Source organism: Microtus ochrogaster, unplaced genomic scaffold (genome assembly GCF_000317375.1).
Source record: "Microtus ochrogaster isolate Prairie Vole_2 unplaced genomic scaffold, MicOch1.0 UNK5, whole genome shotgun sequence".
Taxonomy (NCBI): Eukaryota; Metazoa; Chordata; class Mammalia; order Rodentia; family Cricetidae; genus Microtus; species Microtus ochrogaster.
The window spans coordinates 4,653,644-4,670,891 of NW_004949103.1; the positions used below are offsets into that span (position 1 = coordinate 4,653,644).

At 48.9% G+C, this 17,248-nt stretch overlaps 1 protein-coding gene across 2 annotated transcripts; it reads right to left on the reverse strand.

Moving 5' to 3' along the window:
* Window positions 1-596: 596 nt before the first annotated feature.
* Znf518b (zinc finger protein 518B) lies at window positions 597-14,796 on the reverse strand. 2 transcript variants are annotated; one of them, XM_005365969.2, is made up of 3 exons: window positions 14,679-14,795; window positions 12,523-12,823; window positions 597-5,558 (listed from the first exon to the last, which is right to left on the reverse strand). In XM_005365969.2, the coding sequence occupies exon 3, from the start codon at window positions 5,405-5,407 to the stop codon at window positions 2,114-2,116; it is 3,294 nt and encodes a 1,097-aa protein (XP_005366026.1). In that variant the 5' UTR covers window positions 5,408-5,558; window positions 12,523-12,823; window positions 14,679-14,795; the 3' UTR covers window positions 597-2,113. The 2 variants fall into 2 exon arrangements, with proteins under 2 accessions (XP_005366026.1, XP_026644475.1); XM_026788674.1 differs by lacking the exon at window positions 12,523-12,823 and having other exon boundaries at window positions 14,679-14,796.
* Between the last annotated feature and the right edge of the window lie 2,452 nt (window positions 14,797-17,248).

A 17,248-nucleotide genomic window follows, 5' to 3' on the forward strand; every position in this document is an offset into this window, starting at 1 on the left:
ACAAGGATCACAGTTCCAAAAATCTCCCAAAGACGCGCTACATCTTCTGCTCACTAACTCCAGCTCCACACAGGTACTAGTTGCTTTAGGTAATACTTGAAAGCAGCGGCTGCTGCAGAGTGCGACCATTCTGTTGGCGCTGATCTTGGCCCCGCCATTCGGGGGATAAAACTGTGCAGCAGTGAGGTGGAGAAGGAGCGGATCCTACAGCCCCTCTGCCCCATCACGAGACATTGGAGCCGCAGGGTGCCGGGCTGCACCGCAGATCAGACCTCAGAATGTCTGCATTACAGAGCCACCGAGCACCAAGCATGACTAGATGCCACAATACAATGACCACAGCGGTTGTTTACTCCCGTCTGCTCATAGGAATCAGCTCCCACCACTTACTGTGCTTTCATTTTCTAAAAATGAGATGAAACCATTGTAAAAATGTTCTTTCAAAATAAATTATTTCTAGAATATAAAAGCTTTATATTTTCCCAGCTCATGTATCATTATAAAATAGGAAATCAGAAAATTAGCTGTTGCAATTTGCATATGGTAAAAAATATTTATATGTGTACACATATATACACATATATAAAAATGCAACTTTTAAATTAAAATTATCAATTAAAAATGATCAGGTATTAAATCATACCTAAGAAAATCCATGTATTTATAATGAAAACAAACGTGAAAGGAGTACAATCCCAACTGTGAGGATGAGTTTGCCGTGTGCTAAGGCAAAGGCAGGAAGTCTGCTTACCCAGTAGACTAGAAGTCACCGAACCATTTCCTATCTACCCAGCCCTCACCCCAGTCCCACTCAGCACCACTAAGTCCTTAAGGATGGACAGCCTCAAGAGGGGTGGCCTGTGATGCCCCCCCTCGCCTGAGCTGCCCTGGCCCAGGAAGCCCTACCCATGCAGGAGATAGGCTTTCGCCCAGTGTGCACGAGTGCCTTGTGGACTGGCTGGTCTTGACACCTCCTAGTGGAGTCGAGGTGAGCAAGAAGAGAGCATCTGTGGCTAGACTAGGAGTGCTCCGTTCCTCGCACTGAGAACGGGTAGTGTTCCTAACGCCTCTGCAGACAGAGGGCTTCTCTTTCCATGTGGTTGATTCCTGAAGTCGCTAGTGTTCATGTTCATGAGGAAATATGTTCTGGGTCTCAGACAGAGGCTATGCTCGTCCCCAGGAGAACCTGCTCAGAAAGGGCCAAAGGGAGAACTGCTCTGGCCTGGGGAACAGCCCTAGGATTCTATACTTAAGAGTGGTGGCCTCCCGTGGGGCTCTGCAAGGACCCCCGGGTGAGAAGCCAGCCACAGCAGGCCCGTCACAGCCTGCTTTCAAGTACACTTGGAATGGCACTGCCGAGGCTTGTGTTTTAATGGATCTGCTCCTTCACATTTTAAAGTGGCCCTTTATGTTTGGTGGAGCAGACTAAACTTTATGTATCTTTCCTTCTTTACCTAACAACAACAACAAAAAACAATTACACATCCCCTATCCAACTATTACCAATAAGCAGGCAAAACCTAAATACTGAAAAGTCTGTCTTTTCTTCTGCTAACACCTGCTGCTGACACACAACCAGGGACAGCGAAGCTCGTGGCTTTGCAGAACACTGTTAGTCCTCAGAGTGGGAGGGGCAAACACAGTGTATTTTCTAACCAAATTTAAAATGGCCCATCAAGTAGAAAATTTCTATCATGTGCCAAACATTCTGAAAGAGTCAAAGCAAAATCAGAGTGGAGGTGTGCACCAAAACACAGGCTGATCTCTTCAGTAGCATTTATCCAAGAAGCCTGTCAATCATAAACCTGCCCCTCTAAATGGTTTATGAAAGAAGTGTCTATTCAGAAAAAAAAAATAAACACTAAGTAAGAAAGGCCTCAGATGCCACCAAAAACCTGTGGAGAGCGTTATTTCCTTTCAACAGAAAACAGAATTTCAGGGGTCTCCCACCTCTCCTAGCCCAGCCACAGAGCTCAGGTAAGGGGTTCTCAACCTTTCTATGGTGACTCTGGGGAAAAAAGCAAACCCCTCCTACTGCATTGAGAGTCTAGGGTGAGACCCTAAGCCACAAATACTAGAAGAAAACCAATTTGCTTCAAAGACCAATTCTGACTCATTTGCCCTTTGAAGAAAGAATATCCCAGTCTCTGGTGGCCTCTATCAGATGCCGCTGGCCGTGGCTCATCCACTCTTCCTGGTCTTCGTAGAGCCGCCCACAGAACCAGCACTTAAACACGCACTGGGCAGGGTCGTCGGGCAGGGAGCCCACCACCTGGTAGTTGTTCTTGTGAACCTTCTTCAGCTTCATTTTCAGCATCATCTGCCTCTTCATGTGGCTCGCCTCGTCTGCGGTCTGGTAGGTCAGGCGCGCGTGGTGCCGCCGGACGCCCAGCTGACACCGAGTCCTCTCGGAGAGCACAACCTTGAGGACATTGCCTCGGTACTTGTTTATGACCTTCATCACGTTGCTCACTTCGGGGGAGTCCACGTCAGGATGGTTTAGTACGACGACCGGCTGGTTCCGACGGGGACATTTGATCAACTGATCTGGCCTGGCAGCTATGAGTCGCAGCTGCCTGGCGACCTGAAAAAAGGAAGGGTCTTTGAGGCCGCGGCTGGGATCCACCTGCAGCTTGCTTTTTTTCTTGGCTGAGCTCACTTGCTTGGTTTTAGTCTTGCTTAGGGTCAGGTTCCTAGAAATGGGCCTCCCTTGCCTGCTGGAGTCATTGTTCCCTGTCTGTGTGCTGTACACGGGGATGATTTTCTTAGGGGTACTACCGCAGATAGAGTCTTCCTTTTTAGATTTGGGCCGAAGAGATGTCTCCAGATTGGGGGACATGTCTGCCGACCCGCGTCTGCACGCCAAAGGCTGGGAGCCTGAGCTGGTCTGTTTCACAGGGCAGAACGGAAGCGGTTCTAACTGGGCTTCACTGCAGGGTATGCTGACAGGTGTGTCGCAGGTGGCCTCGATGATGCGGGCATCTTCAGAAGAGTTCAGGACCCTCAACACGGCCCCTTTGGGGATCAGCACTGGAGTCGCTACAGGAGTCTTTCTGGTCACTCCGCTCTCCATTTTCCCATCGTCACCACCGGCAAACTTGGGGCAGATCTGCTGCTGAGCAAGCTGCCCGCTGCCAGCCATACTGCCTTCATTCTGAGGATTTTGGAGAGGACCTACGGAAGGGTCGGAACTAGGGCCAGGGCCAGTAAGAGACACACTCATTTCCTGACTGCCCTTGGGAGCTGCTTTTGAAGCCAGCTTGGGTGCCTGCCCTATGGACCGTCGCTGAGCACCACTGGCAGACAAAGAGGAGGGCTTGCCACACGACTCAATTAACTGTGCGATCTTTCTGCGAAGCAGTTCGATGGACTTTATTTTGGTTGTTGAATTATTCCACTTAATGCCCTCTGGCACATTTTCAGATCCAGAGCTCAAAGAAAATACTGACGAGATGATTGGACCCTCAAATGTGTTACCTGTCTTTTCAGAATTCTTCGGCTGTTCAGGCTGATCCCCAGGCTGTTGGGACCTCAGTTTATCTTCCCCAGTAATGTTTATGTGTAAGTACTCTTTTTTCTGTGCAGAGGAAACCTGGCCTCTATTTCCCACTGCCTTGTTTTCTACCTGTTTGTCTTCCAGCTTCTTGTCAGAGGGAACCATTGTTTCAGGACAACTAGTCCGATTCCTGGCTTCTAAGTCACTTTCACCTCTAGGCAGAATGCCCTTCTCTCCAGAGAAGGGAACCTTTGCAGGCAACGAGGTGAGGGGAAGGAGCTGCCAGGAGTCACTGTGGGAACCCCTTCCTTCTTCAGCCAAAGGAACTGCTGATTTACTCAAGAAAGGGTTCACTGTGGCTCCAGGACCGCAGGCAACACTGCTTTGTACAGAGGCTGGAGAATGGCCTTTTAAGACAGCAGAGGGAAGGGCTCTAGGTGGACACAAACTGTGACTTTTCTGCAAATCTTTAATTGTCTCGGAGCTGAGAAAAGAATCTTGATGACTGGGCACACCAGAACTGGGCATGAAGAAATTGCAAGACTTGACCCACTTCACATTTTTTAGTTGTTTCTGAACTAAAGAGTGCAGCCGATCAAGGCCCACAAACTCTCCAGCATTCCCTTCCATTGCTAGCGACCTCGCTGCTTCTGTAGAGAGCATCTTTCTCTGTCCCCCTGAGCCCTTCTCTGTAATAGTACAGATGGAGGTCCCTCCATCTCCTTTGCCTGTGTCAAGGCGGGTGTTTTCTTCTAACGGAAACAGTTTAAGCACCAGCTGCTGTGTGCCATTGACGACCTTCACATCGATCAACTGGGCTAGACAGTTGGTGGGGACCACCAGCTCCGAGGGAGCCATGACTGTCAGCGGCATACCCGCCTGCACAGGCTCCTTCAAGGGAGACAGGACTTCCACCTCAACGTTATTCTTATTCCCTAACAGGCTCACCTCGCTTGGCTCTGACAGGGCCATTTTGTTGGGAATACACACTACATCTTTCTGGTACTTCTTTAGCTCAGGTAACAGCATCACGCTGTGTGTCTTGTCTTTGCTTGTGTGGAGAGAGAAACGAGATAGCTGCTCTGACAACTTGTTCTGGAAGGTAGTCCTGGGACTGGGGGCCTTCGAGAGTTCTGTGCTTTGCTTTGCAATGTTGGTTCTCTTGGGCTCCAGCTTGGCAACGGTTTTGAATGGTCGTTTGGCACCGGCCCTCTCATGGACCCTCCTCCTGTGCTTGACAATGTAGTCATTGCGGATGGCGCCGTAGTCACAGTACTCACAGCGGTACGGGAAGACGCCTGTGTGCTTCACCAGGTGCCTCTGGAACTCGCCCTTCGTGTAGGAGATGTAGCTGCAGTGGGAGCAGATGAACTTGATCTCCTCATGCTGCAGTGTGTGCTTTCTGTACTGCAGCGGGTCCTTTGTGGAGAAGCGACATTTGTCACAGTAGAATTTCCCCGGCTTGAAGTTCCTAACCTTAAATTTGTTATTTACAGGGCTTGAGATGGTTTCGGTCTCATTTCTGACAAGAACAGCAGCGGGGTTATTGTTCACAAAATGAAGCTGGGTAGGTATCGTGCGAAGGCTGCATTTGAAGCAGACAAAAGCGTCTTCCTTCTGGTTCTGCCCAGGGCCCTTCCTTAAGTCTTGAGGCGGGATCTTGTGAACACTTTTGCACTGTACACAGGTAGCAATGGTCAGTGTGGTCGTCTCAGCCTCTGAGCCTTGGTACAGTAAGGTTTGTGCTTCCTGTCTGTCTGGCCGCGTTGCTCTAGTACAACTAGGCTGTTTGGGGGACATGGTCAAAGAACTTGGTCCACCATTCACTTGTGTGGTATACAGCTGTTCTCCGATGTCCTTCATCTTCTTTATCTGCATACCCACATAGCCAGCTGAAATCGAAGATGTCATTTGATAAAGTCCTCTGTAGACATCCTTCCCGCACACCCAGTGACTGGTGGAGCCGCAGACACTTCTTGGCAAATGCGTAACGATCAATTTGTGTCCTTTCACAGGAAATACATGAACCGCAGTATGCTTTCAATTCTGTTTCCAGGCAACACTACAGGAAAAGACCATAAAGCATGATTAGTACAGAGGCTCATAGCTTGGCTAAGCTACCACTATTTCCACTGTGCCAGCATGACGCTGTGGGAACGTCACAGGGAATCCCCACAGAGACTAGAAGGACAAACACAAACACAAGCATGTTGGCAAGGCTAAACTAGGAACATTCTCTAGCCCACATCAACTGGGAGCCAGAGCTACCTGGAGGATTCTCACCAGTAGCTCAGGATCACCTCTGAATGTTTTGTTTATTGACAGTGACCACAGGTAGCTTCAGATGATCCTCAGAAAGCATCATAGAAGACACTGCCAGCTCAGCCTTGACGTGTGCGTCACCAAGTGGTGGAGACAGGTCTTATGGTAAGTTGTTCACACATGCACCTGCATTATAGCAACTCTTACTCACACACCCACTCGGTTTGCACAAGTGGAGAAGCCAGCAACACTGTCTCAAACATAGCAATTTCTTTACCATCTTCATGGCCTCCATCAGGTGTGAGGCTCTGTCCGTAACCTGAAGGGCAGTGATCAAGAGACGGTTCAATGGGTAAATACACTGACGGCCTGGGTTCCACTTTCAGAACCCACATGGTAGGAGAAGACCCATTCCTGGAAGTTGCTTTCTGACTACCACATATGTTCCGTGGCATGTGTTTACATGCGAAGAATTTAAAAATGTTTAAAAACTATGTACCACTGTCTTCCACTTATGAAGTCCACATTTGGGAGCATGGTTCATATATTTGGTGGTCAAATGACAGTTTAAGAAAAAAAAAACTGGTAAAGAAATATCAAAAAGCAAGGTGAAGAGGATAGGGAGTTCATCCAGGGAGGCGGAGGGATTGGCGGAAGGAGGGCATCCAGGAAAGACTGAGAACGGGGAGCCACATCTGCATACAGACCTGCGGCAGCCAGGGACTAAGCTCTGTGGAAGTCCAGAAAAAAAGGATGTGTCAAGCAGAGAGGGCCAGGATCTGTAGGAAGTGGGCCTGGAGCACTTGGAGAATTAGCAAGAAATTGAGGTGGGGGCTGCAGGATGACCAGAATGGGACACAGCCTCACAGGATGGCAGTTCTTCCTGCATTTGTGACAGAGCTGGGAGAGGGACTGGGTCAGTGGAACGACACTCAGATTTATATTCAATGGCGTGCAGTGATGCGGGAGGACTAGAGCCTACAAAGGACTAAGCGGCAGCTGTGGGCCACAAGGCCTTGGATTAGAACAAGAGCAGAAACACGTATCTTCTAGAACAAGTAAGATCCATCATGCTCATGCACGTGTTACACGGGGACTGGGAATATACAACGTATAGAAACTTTACTTGGAAGATACAAACTAGAAGCCCAACAATACTTGCTTGGAATCTGCTGGAAGCTGGTCTTTTATGATCCTAAACAAACAAACCACGCCCACAACATCTGAACAAATTTCCTCATTGTCTCCTAGTACTCCTGCCATACACAAAGTCACCTCCACAGTGACCTATGTGCACCTGTTTGCTCATCTCTAGGGCATAAGCCTGGACTAGCTTCCCAAGCCTGAGGCTGCTGGTCTCTGAAACCAGACTTTATAATTTAGCAACACGAGCATCTTCAAGATGTTCTCGCCAGCAACTCTGTGTAGACACCACAACTGCAAGCAGAGCCTGGAAAATCACAGAGCCATAGAATGCAGAGGCTGAAGTCAGGGAATAGGGTTCATGTCCAGTGGTCCTGAAGCTGGAGGAGCCTACGAGACATGCAGACACCGACATTCCTGGGATGTATTCCCTCTCAGGAGATACGGCTGTTAAAGCAGCATCAGCTAAGGCACCGGGTAACCCTGACAAAAGCCACGGCTGAAATCGCCAGATCCCAGACCTGTTCAAGCCCTCCGAACACCTCCACCTGGGACACAGAGGATCCTCTGAGCTCCCACATCCTTCCCTCTTCAGGTGGAATTCTGTTCTCATTGTCAACAATGTACCCTGAGATAAAAATGAAGAAGCTTCCCTGTAACTCATCTTCAACTGACTTGCAGGGAAACAAAGGACTTACTCTTGATGGGCCAGTCAGTAACCTGCACAGCCCAGCCTGCTTCTTGCCAGGCAGTCCTTGGTTCTCAGTTCTGTTCCAAAGATCTGCACCTGGTCTCTACCCAATGTTCTTATCTACCAGCCTGATAAACTTCTAATATAGGTGGCAGTGGTGCTGGTGGGGGCGCTAATTGAAGTGCTGGCCCCCCATGGCTTGCTTGTTGATGCTTTCAATGCAGCACCTCTTTTGGCAAACATTAACTGAAGTGGTTCTCAGAGAAGCCCACCTGCAAAGCTTCCTGCAGGGGAAGAACCACACCAGCCAGGATTACATTGGTACACATTCATGTTTTCACACCTTCACAACCTCAAAGAGTCATGTAGGGAAGCAGTGATGTTCTCAAGTCCTAACAAGACTTGAAGTGGATTTAGCCAGCACATCTGTGACAGTTAGTGAGAAGCAGAGAGCATCCTGAAGAAGTGTCTCTAAAACAATCAGGCCAGCACCAAGTGGCTGGGGAACAGCAGGGTCCTGTGGCACCATCTCTGCAAAACATCTAAGCTGTTCTATATGCTCCCCAATTTCCAAGAGGTTTATGACCCACCACAAATTAAAAATATGCTAAGTGAAACATGAATTTAATATACCAGGCTTACAGCACAGCATAGCATAGCACACAGTTAGATAGTTATAATGAGTAGGTCATTTCAATTTTGGATACAGTTCACGGCTTACACTTATGACAGCATGGCTGACCATGAGCTCCAGATCCCTGCTGCCACCGGACATCACAACAGGGCTGTGTTGCACATGGCTAGCCTGATAAAAGGTTAAAAAACAAACCCAGAAGTGTGATTCCTGCTGAATGCACGCTGCACCTATACTGTGTGAAGTCACAGCGTGCTAGGCTCAACTATCATAAGTTGGGAGATTTGAAATTAAGACTCCTTGAGAACAAGGGTTCTCAAATGGGACATAAAGATTGATCAGCACACATCCTTGTACAGAGAAGGCAGACATCTGGGCTGTGAACCATTTCACAGTGTCTTCTACACTTTTAAACAGTCCTTAGAACAATACCACCACTTCTCCCCCTCGAAGTAGGAAAGAGCGAGGTTTCTTTAAAAAGTTCTAGCTGAACCTTTGCAACTTGTATGTTGAAGTTCAGGAGAGAACTCAGTTCCAGTCTTAATGCCTCAAGGAAAGGGTAAGCAGAGGCAACGAATAGGAGAAGGACGGTGGCTGCAATGGACAAAACACTTCTCAGGTACAGCCAATACCTCCTTCCTTACACACAGGGTCCTTCGTTTGATTCACACCCAACTACCTGGAAAGCTGAATCCTTGGCAAGTTGCTGTCAATGGACTGGATGACAGAAGACACTGCAGACAGAGGACTGTACATGTATGCACTCAGCGCTGAAGGCACCCCACATGTCAGCAGCAGAGTCTACTGACCTCCAAAGGCACAGCTCCTAGGGCAAAACTTCACTTTTTTTTCCCCCCAGATAACTCAGAAGAGCTCAGCATTATTAACTTAATGGCACAGTAGGACATCCATTTAACACTGTTTCCCATAATAAATGACTTAGCAGGATATAAGAAGCCTTTAAATAACACAATTATCTATAGCAACCGTCATATATAGTTTTGTGTACCGTAAACTTGGTCTCTGCACTGAGGCAGGGGTGGGAGTTTATTTGCATGCACTAAGGGTGAGGTTTTTTCCCCCCTGCATTTTTAACAGAATTCTTTTGAACTCACTTGATTTCTTACACACGTATTAGAGGAACATTAAGTGTAAAAAATTTACCCTGAAGCTCCAGTTCAGTGACACAAAAGCTAGTCAAAGACAAAGTTTGCGCCCATCACTCAGAAGGAAGCGTACGGCACCTTAATGATTACTAGTGTCCAACAGATCAGAGAGGGCCAGCGTGGAAGCCTAGGTCCCACATTATCCTTGGAGAAACAATGCAGGGTTTTAAAGAGCAGTGTGTGTGAACTGGGCACGCTGCTCCCAGCCGACACCACACAGTCGGCAGTAAGAGGCGCTACCACAATGCAGGTGCGATGTGTTAGGAGAGCCCTTGACTCACCTGGGCTCATTCAATGTTACTCTACATTTTTAATGAAGACCTTATGCCAAGCATTGGTTTCTCAGCTGCCTGACCATGGCTCTCTCCAGAACATAGCTGAGTCACTTTACATTTTAATTCTTTTTGGTTGCACAGCCTAAACTGATCCTGGTAGAAACTGTTTGTCAGCTTCAGTGGTAATAGGACAGTTTTCAGCATAAGACACTGCACACTACCCTTGGCAATGGTGTCAGTTACTCAACCAGGTGACCTTTCCCTACCCTCTTGACACAGGTGGGCAGCAAATGTCCCATCTGGATGTCAGTGAGGAAAGAACGTAGCTGCATACTGGATCACACCCATTGGCGCACAGGATGGATGACTGGCTATATCTGTTTTGACTGGGAAACAAACTCAAGTAGCTTTCTGTAGACATTCTGATCCAGAACTATTCCTTACTGTGGCTCCGCCCACATCCATCACTAGGGCAGGGACTGTGCTCTGAACAGGAAGAACAAAGGATCTGCTGGATGTTTAACTTTTCAGCCCTTCTTGGCTGGATCCTTTGAGAAGTGATTTCTTTCTCTCCACTGCCAGGCAAGGGACAGGGTGACACTCACAAGCTGTACCTATGCATTCCTTCTGCTTATGACTCGTCTCGCCTGTCCCTTTCAGTGATCCCTTTAGAACTATTTGACCCCATAATGCCCAGTGGCATGTGGATGGGGAAGATGTCAACATTAGACTTATAAAAAGCGTGTCATGTCACCGCCTGGGTGAGTACTTCAATGATCACAAATCAGAACTGGGCAGGTGGGAAAGCGGCCTAAACAGGCAATGCAAATCACACAATGGACTCTTCATGCTGAAGCACTTTGCACTCAGGAATGATTAAGACTGACTGCCACCTGGATGACAAAAAGCATGTGCAAATGTCACTGACAACACATCGCCCCCGGGGATCCCACTGTCTTCTGAAAGTGGGTGTATTGCTGGGGCAACAGAACAGAGCCAGACGGCTGTGACAGCCTAGGTGCTTTCTCAGTGCTGGACAATTCTAAGAGTGCAGAGCACAGGATCTTGAGAAACCAAGGTCAAGGGTCAAAAGGCAGGTGGGTCTCTGGCTTGCTAGCCAGCTGTGTGGTTTTCTAGACTTTTAACCTAGCTTAACAGTTCCTGTGGTTGTAAAAGTGGGACAATTGACCACATGGCTGGTGTGAGGATGAACGAACAAAAACCAAATGCAACTGGCTAATACCAAAGAGCCTGTCTGGTCAGGAAATGCCAATATTTTGGCAAGACCCTTTAAGTCGAAGAGTCTAGTAAAGCTCTGAGGAGCAGAAACTATAAAAATGAACAAAAGAGGTGGCTGAGGGAAAGGTCCACACACAGAGGACTTGCTAGGCAGCGAGGCGCGCCCAGGTACTGCTCCCCAGGACTGAAGGAGGAATTGGCTCTGCAGAGAGCATCAGCAAACTCTACAGCAGAGAACAAAGGGGATTTTATGCGTTACTTCTCCCGACAGTTTAAGAGTAAGAATAGGGTTGGAATCCTTTGAGTTTAAAACTTGTAGCTTAAATGTGAAAAAGAAAACGCTAATGAGCAAATACGCTTATTAGCATCAGATCATATGTGAATCATACACATGCACACACACACGACCAAGTGGTATCATCCAAATTTCGGATTTCAAACATTTAAATATCCATTAAAGATATTTAGTATGAACAACATTTTTGTAGTTCCCTCGTTACCTTTTATTTGCCTCAAAAACCCCTAAATTTGTAGACCAGAGAGTTTTATGAAAGAGAAGAAATCTTTTCTTCTACACAGGGGAATCACTGGCTTTGCCTACATTAAGGCAAATATGGTCTGGATAAGGCCAGAGTGTTTAAAGGAAGTTACTGAGGAAGCTTTGAGAATTGCTGCTGCCCGAGTCCTATTCCTCAGACAGGGTTGCAATTGAGATACTGGCAGGGGCAGGGCAGAATCCAGAAACAAGTCTACAAGGCTTTGAAACTGGTTCAAACTGGGCAGTGGTGGCACACGCCTTTAATCCCCCATCACTCGCCTTTAATCCCCCATCACTCGGGGAGGCAGAGGTGGGTGGGTCTCTGTGAGTTCAAGGCCAGCCTGGTTCCAGGACAGGCGCCAAGCTACTGTGAAACCCTGTCTCAAAAAACCAAAAAAAGAGCCCGGCAGTGGTGGCGCACGCCTTTAATCCCAACACTTGGGAGGCAGAGGCAGGCGGATCTCTGTGAGTTCGAGACCAGCCTGGTCTACAAGAGTTAGTTCCAGGACAGGCTCCAAAGCCACAGAGAAACCCTGTCTCGAAAAACCAAAAAAAAAAAAAAAGGTTCTAATATGCAACTTGGGTTGGAGACCACCCGTATTACAGGTGCAGGGTAGTAGGGATGGCAAGGAAAACTCTTACTCTGTAGACCTCACAGTAGAGGTGGGGCTAGGCCACAGCCTCAGGGTAGTGACAGGGCCTAAAATCACAAGAGTCAAGGCTTTGCAACACAACCTTGGAAACACCAAGGTGCTCGTGAGGTGTGAAGATCTCAGTAATCTAAACGCTCCCACTCTCCCTCCACAGTATTGGGCATGACAAATATTTGGGCAGTATTTGGCCACGTACAAAAGGCAAAGACGAGGACCATACTAGCCCCACCTCTGTATGGGCTGCTGTCCCTAAGGAGTCTGACTGGACTTGGAAGTAAATGGGCAAATTCAATGTGGATCCTGTTATCAGGAAGCTGAGCAGGGTGCTCTCAGTCCCATGCCACAGCACTTTGGCCCTGGTCAGGAAGGGTGGCTGTAGGGGCAGGCTCTGTGACTGGACATGCTTTGAAGCAAAACTTAATTACCTGCTTCTTTCAAAACGACAGGCCTGGAGGTGGTGGTATGTGACTTTTCTAGGTCACAATGATGTGGGAAGTGATAGCAGCCAGCATTCAGTCCAAACTCTTGTCTTGTGAACTCAGGTCGCAGGCAGGATCCCTGATTTCTTGGGCACTGTTCTTTCAGGCCCAGAAGTCAAGAGTGTAGCAAGTCTCGGTGGCTCTTCCTTCTTTTTCAGGCCTTCTCAGATACTGAGGACCATAGGTCTCAGGACGTCAACCCTGGTATAGACATGTAGGCACAGAAGCCAGGGCTGCGCCAATAGGCCTGCAACAGAGTCAGACACTGGGGTATAAGTGTGGGATCTACAAGCTGTGGTCTCCTGGATACATTTATTGTAGGAAAGACAGAATAAACCTTCCAAGTGCTTCTCAATGGCAGCCAATCTAAGCTTAACCCTGTGACCTAATTGCAATGGATGGCGCCCTTAGGGCACATGACAGGTTCAGAAACCTTCCCAGATTATCCTGTGTCTCCCACTCCCAACCGTGAAGGAGTGGTCCTGGATTAGATGGCTCCAGGCACTTCTCTGTAGGCGGCTGGATTTGCAGGGTAGCAACAGTATGCAGCGGAGATCAAAGGTGGTTTAGGAACAATCAAGGCAGGGAAAATCATCACTGGGCAGGACCCCGCTGACCCCAGCAACAGCACACTTGGACATGAAAAGCCCACCGTTGGACTGGCTCAGAGGATAAGGGAAGGAGCGAAGAAAATGGCAGCCTTCGCAGCGACAATTATTAACCTGCTCTTTGTTCTGCCTCTTGCACTAACACTGTCACAGACCCTCTTATTTAAAGGCAGATAGATAAGAAAGAATATATAGGTTTCTTTAAATGGGCGTGAAAATCAGCGATTCAGGAGGAAACCAAGAAACAAGGCAAGGCTCTCCTTTACTCTTCGATAGCCACCACTATAACATGGCTGGGCCTGTCATATGTGTTAGCCTTATCAGGGCTCACTACCAGATCCAAGACAAAAAAAAAATCTTTAATAAATGCTTGTATTGGATAAAGATAATGCCAACAATGTAAAAAGCTGGATATGACGCTTCAAACATACTTACCAGGCTTCAAGAATCCTCAGCAAGGGCATGCTCTCCTATATAGTCCTGGATTGGGCTTAACTTTGTGCAATTTAGAGGGACAGAGACACTTTTCCAAGCGAGCTGGCTTCTCTTCTGTAGCCAAGTGCTGCAAGTTATTGGCACCCAGGGAATTTTCTTATAAGGCGATTTCAATTCTAAACTTAAGGTAATGTTTTTAAGGCCTCAAATACAACATTGAGTTGGGTTGGTAGGCTACTTTTCAATAGGACAATGTGCTTGATGTTTCAAGTTTTTATGATAAATATCGTTGGTATTCTATTTTTTTAAGAGCAGAAGTAGTTTAAAAGGATATGTCAAATTCCCAACAATCATAAGGGGAGTTCGATATCTTCTTCTATCTTTTGGTTTTCCCTTTTCGGGTCATAAACTTTGCACTGGTTCTTTCCCCTCTTCTGCACTCTTTCCCTAGCCTTCATCTGCATCCACCCTCAACCCCAAGCAACAAGATCAAACTGAAAAGCTGTGATGGAGCTGTCCCACAAAAGGTGACACCAGCCGCATCCCACCCACAATTAGGTCCTCTGTGGGCAGGCCCACCCCGACACCCGCTCCAAAGACAATGCCAGCGTGGTCCTCAAGTTTATTGTTGGCGCGCTCGCAGGGATGCACGCTCTCCCGGGCGAGGCCAGGGCGCCGCACGGCGCTGAGTGAGGCGCGGGTACGAGAGAGCCCGCACCGTCGCGTCCCTGAGGGTCAGCCAGACGCAGATGGGGTGTCTTCCAAAAGCCGAAAGCTAAAGCCGCCTCAAGACAGCCTCTGAGGCCGAGAGGCTTTAAAAATGGCCTCCTGACGACACTTCCTGCTCGGGTTTGAGGCATCATTTAAAAAGCCGGCTCAGCCACCCGGCGCGCAGAGTCGCCAGGCTGAGCCGGCGCTGCACAAAGGCCGCAGGATGGGCCGTGGGTCTCCCACCCGACCCGCCTAGCCCGACGGGAGGCGCCTCGGGCCGGAGGCGAGCTCGTGGGACCGGGGAGCCACACCCGACCCCGCCCGCCCAGGTCCCGCACAGCCACTCACCCGGACGCCGCGGCACCGCACGGTCCCAGATCCCCGCGGACGGACAGGAACCTACACCGCCGGCTGCCGCCCGCAGACCGCCGCCGCCGTGCCCGCTGTAGGTCCCTACCCGGGGGGCGGAGCCGGGCCGGCGACGCGCGTGCGTAGTGCGGCGCGACTGCAGCGGAGAGGCGGGCTCCTGAGGTTGCCCCTTCCCTGCCCTGGGCTGTGGGCTCTGAGCTTGGGGCTTGAATCTAGTCGTTTGCACCAAAAGAGTGTAGTGTCTGCATCGCTCAGCCCAGCACACTCCGCAGCCTCCTCTGGAAAGAACTGAACCCTCTTCCCTTTGGGTCTAGTAGAACATCCATGGGCATCTGTCCTGCGCTGGGTCCTGTCTGCTGAGGGTGGATTTGGCGCTTACCCTCAAGGAGCTTGAAGTTCTCCAGCAAGTAAGTGAAGCGATGACAAGCCTCAGTCATCATAGCTTCCTGGAGCGTCCTAGTGAAGGAGTTGGGCCCGCAGCCCTAGATTTGGATACAGCTTGCTGCTGGGCCTTAGATATGGAAGCGCAGACTCAAGCCATTTCTAAAGCTGAGAAGATTGTATTTGACGTATAAGGCCTCATCTAGTGCACGTTGTGACAGTCCGAGCAGGGACATGATTGATGGGGGAACAGTCAGCAGATGCTACGAGCTGTTAGTGCCGGAGTTTGCATTTACCTCCTGCGTTCCAATCATGTAAGCAGGTAAACGACCCCCTTTCACAGGGGTGCGCACCTACAGTCTACTGGATAAGAGACTACCCCAAATCTGAGGGAGGAAGGGAATCACATGGCCACCCCCCCAGATCGGCCCCGCGCAGTCAGCAACTCCGATGCCGCTCCCCACAAAATAAAGCTGCCCCCACTCCAGCAAGAACAGATGGTGGCAAGGGACAGTGTCGCTGTGAAATACAGATCCATGGACAAGAGGCAGACGTTCTCTTCAAAGCTCTAGAAAGAAAAGAAGCCAAGACTGGTTTCCTGTTCCTTCCTCTGGGCGGTGGAGGTCAGCTCCAAGGCATCGGTAGTAAGCTGGGAGAAGATGCAGGGCTTTGGCAAAATCTAATGGGTGAATGGAGTTTGGGAAGAGCAGGCAGTCACAATACCAACTGCTGGGCAGGCCCCCAGTCCCTGGAAGAGTAGACGCTGGACATAGAAAATCTGGGCAGAGAGCAAATCATTGAGGCAATGCCTTTGATCATACCCTGATAAGGGAGCTTCTCCTGTTTTCTCTCTCCCTCTCCCTCCTGCTAAGCTAAAGGAAAAACAAATGGGTCCAGAGTTCAAAGTCTCCCTCAAGAGTAGGCTAATGATGAGGAGAACATTGAGAGCCTGTCCTGGTCATGCCTGAGAACCCCTAGTGACACAAGGAACCACACTCAGGAAAATCAGTTATGTATTGAAGAACCAGAAGTCCAAGGGTTAGAGAATTTTTCAGCTCAAAGCATTGCACCCCCCTTGTCATTCTTACCCATACATCACAGCCCCATCTTCTTCAGTCACATGGAACTGAGAGAAGGCTGCCTTTGGGTTGTCTGGAAGTTTCTCTGGGGTTCGTTCCTATAGGCCTGTTCACTACCCTGCCAGAACCTTGGTTTCTCATGTAAAATCTAGTCACCATTGGGACTGCTCCCACAGGCAGCTATCAGTGTTTAACTAGACAAAATCTTGCCCAGTGCTTCTCAAACCTGCAGCTCTGGCCCTCCCCTGCTTTGGAGTTGTACATTGGTTATCCTGAATATCAGATATTTACATCATGATCCGTAACAGTAACAAAATTGTGGTTGTGAAGAAACAACGAAACGATTTTATGGTTTCGGGGTCACCACAGCAAGAGGAACTGCATTAAAAGGTTACAGCATTAGGAAGGTTGGGAAGCCCTGGTCTAGACTGTCACAGCCCTAGGCAGATGAGAAGGGTCTGAAAAGTCTTGCAATTCTCAGAGGTTCCGGTGTGGTGAGATAAAGCTGTTTTGCAGGGGGGTTGGAGATGCAGTATCTGCAGCCTGGGAAAAGGGCCAGCCAGGGTACAGACTGGGTTTCATAAGACCACAAGAGTTCAAGTGTTACTCCTCCAGAGTCTCTTGACGGGGAGCAGGGGGTGAGTTAATCAGAAATTCTCAGCTGCACATTCTGTTCCTACCACTCACGCCTTCTTTCTCTCCATCTTCCTCACCCGCTAGAATAATTTGCCCAAGATCCCTTCCAATGTGGATTGAATTGTGCTCTACAGAAAGACGCTGAAGTCCATTGCCATGGTTCCTGTGAACGGGGCCTTATTGGGAAAAGGTCTTTATGCATGAAACCCTATTAAAATGAAGTCATTAGGGTGGGTCCTTGCCCAGTATGGTAAGTGTCCTTGGAAGAAGAGGACAAAAGAATCTGAGAGGCCAGGAAAGGCATAGATACACAGAAGACAACATGGAAACCGGGCAGAAACTGGGATTATGTTTGCATAGTCAATCAAAACCAGCAGAGGAGGCCAGAGGCTGCAAGAACTAAGAAAAGGATCCACTTCTCTTGAAAGCTTTGGAGGGCACATGACCCTGCAG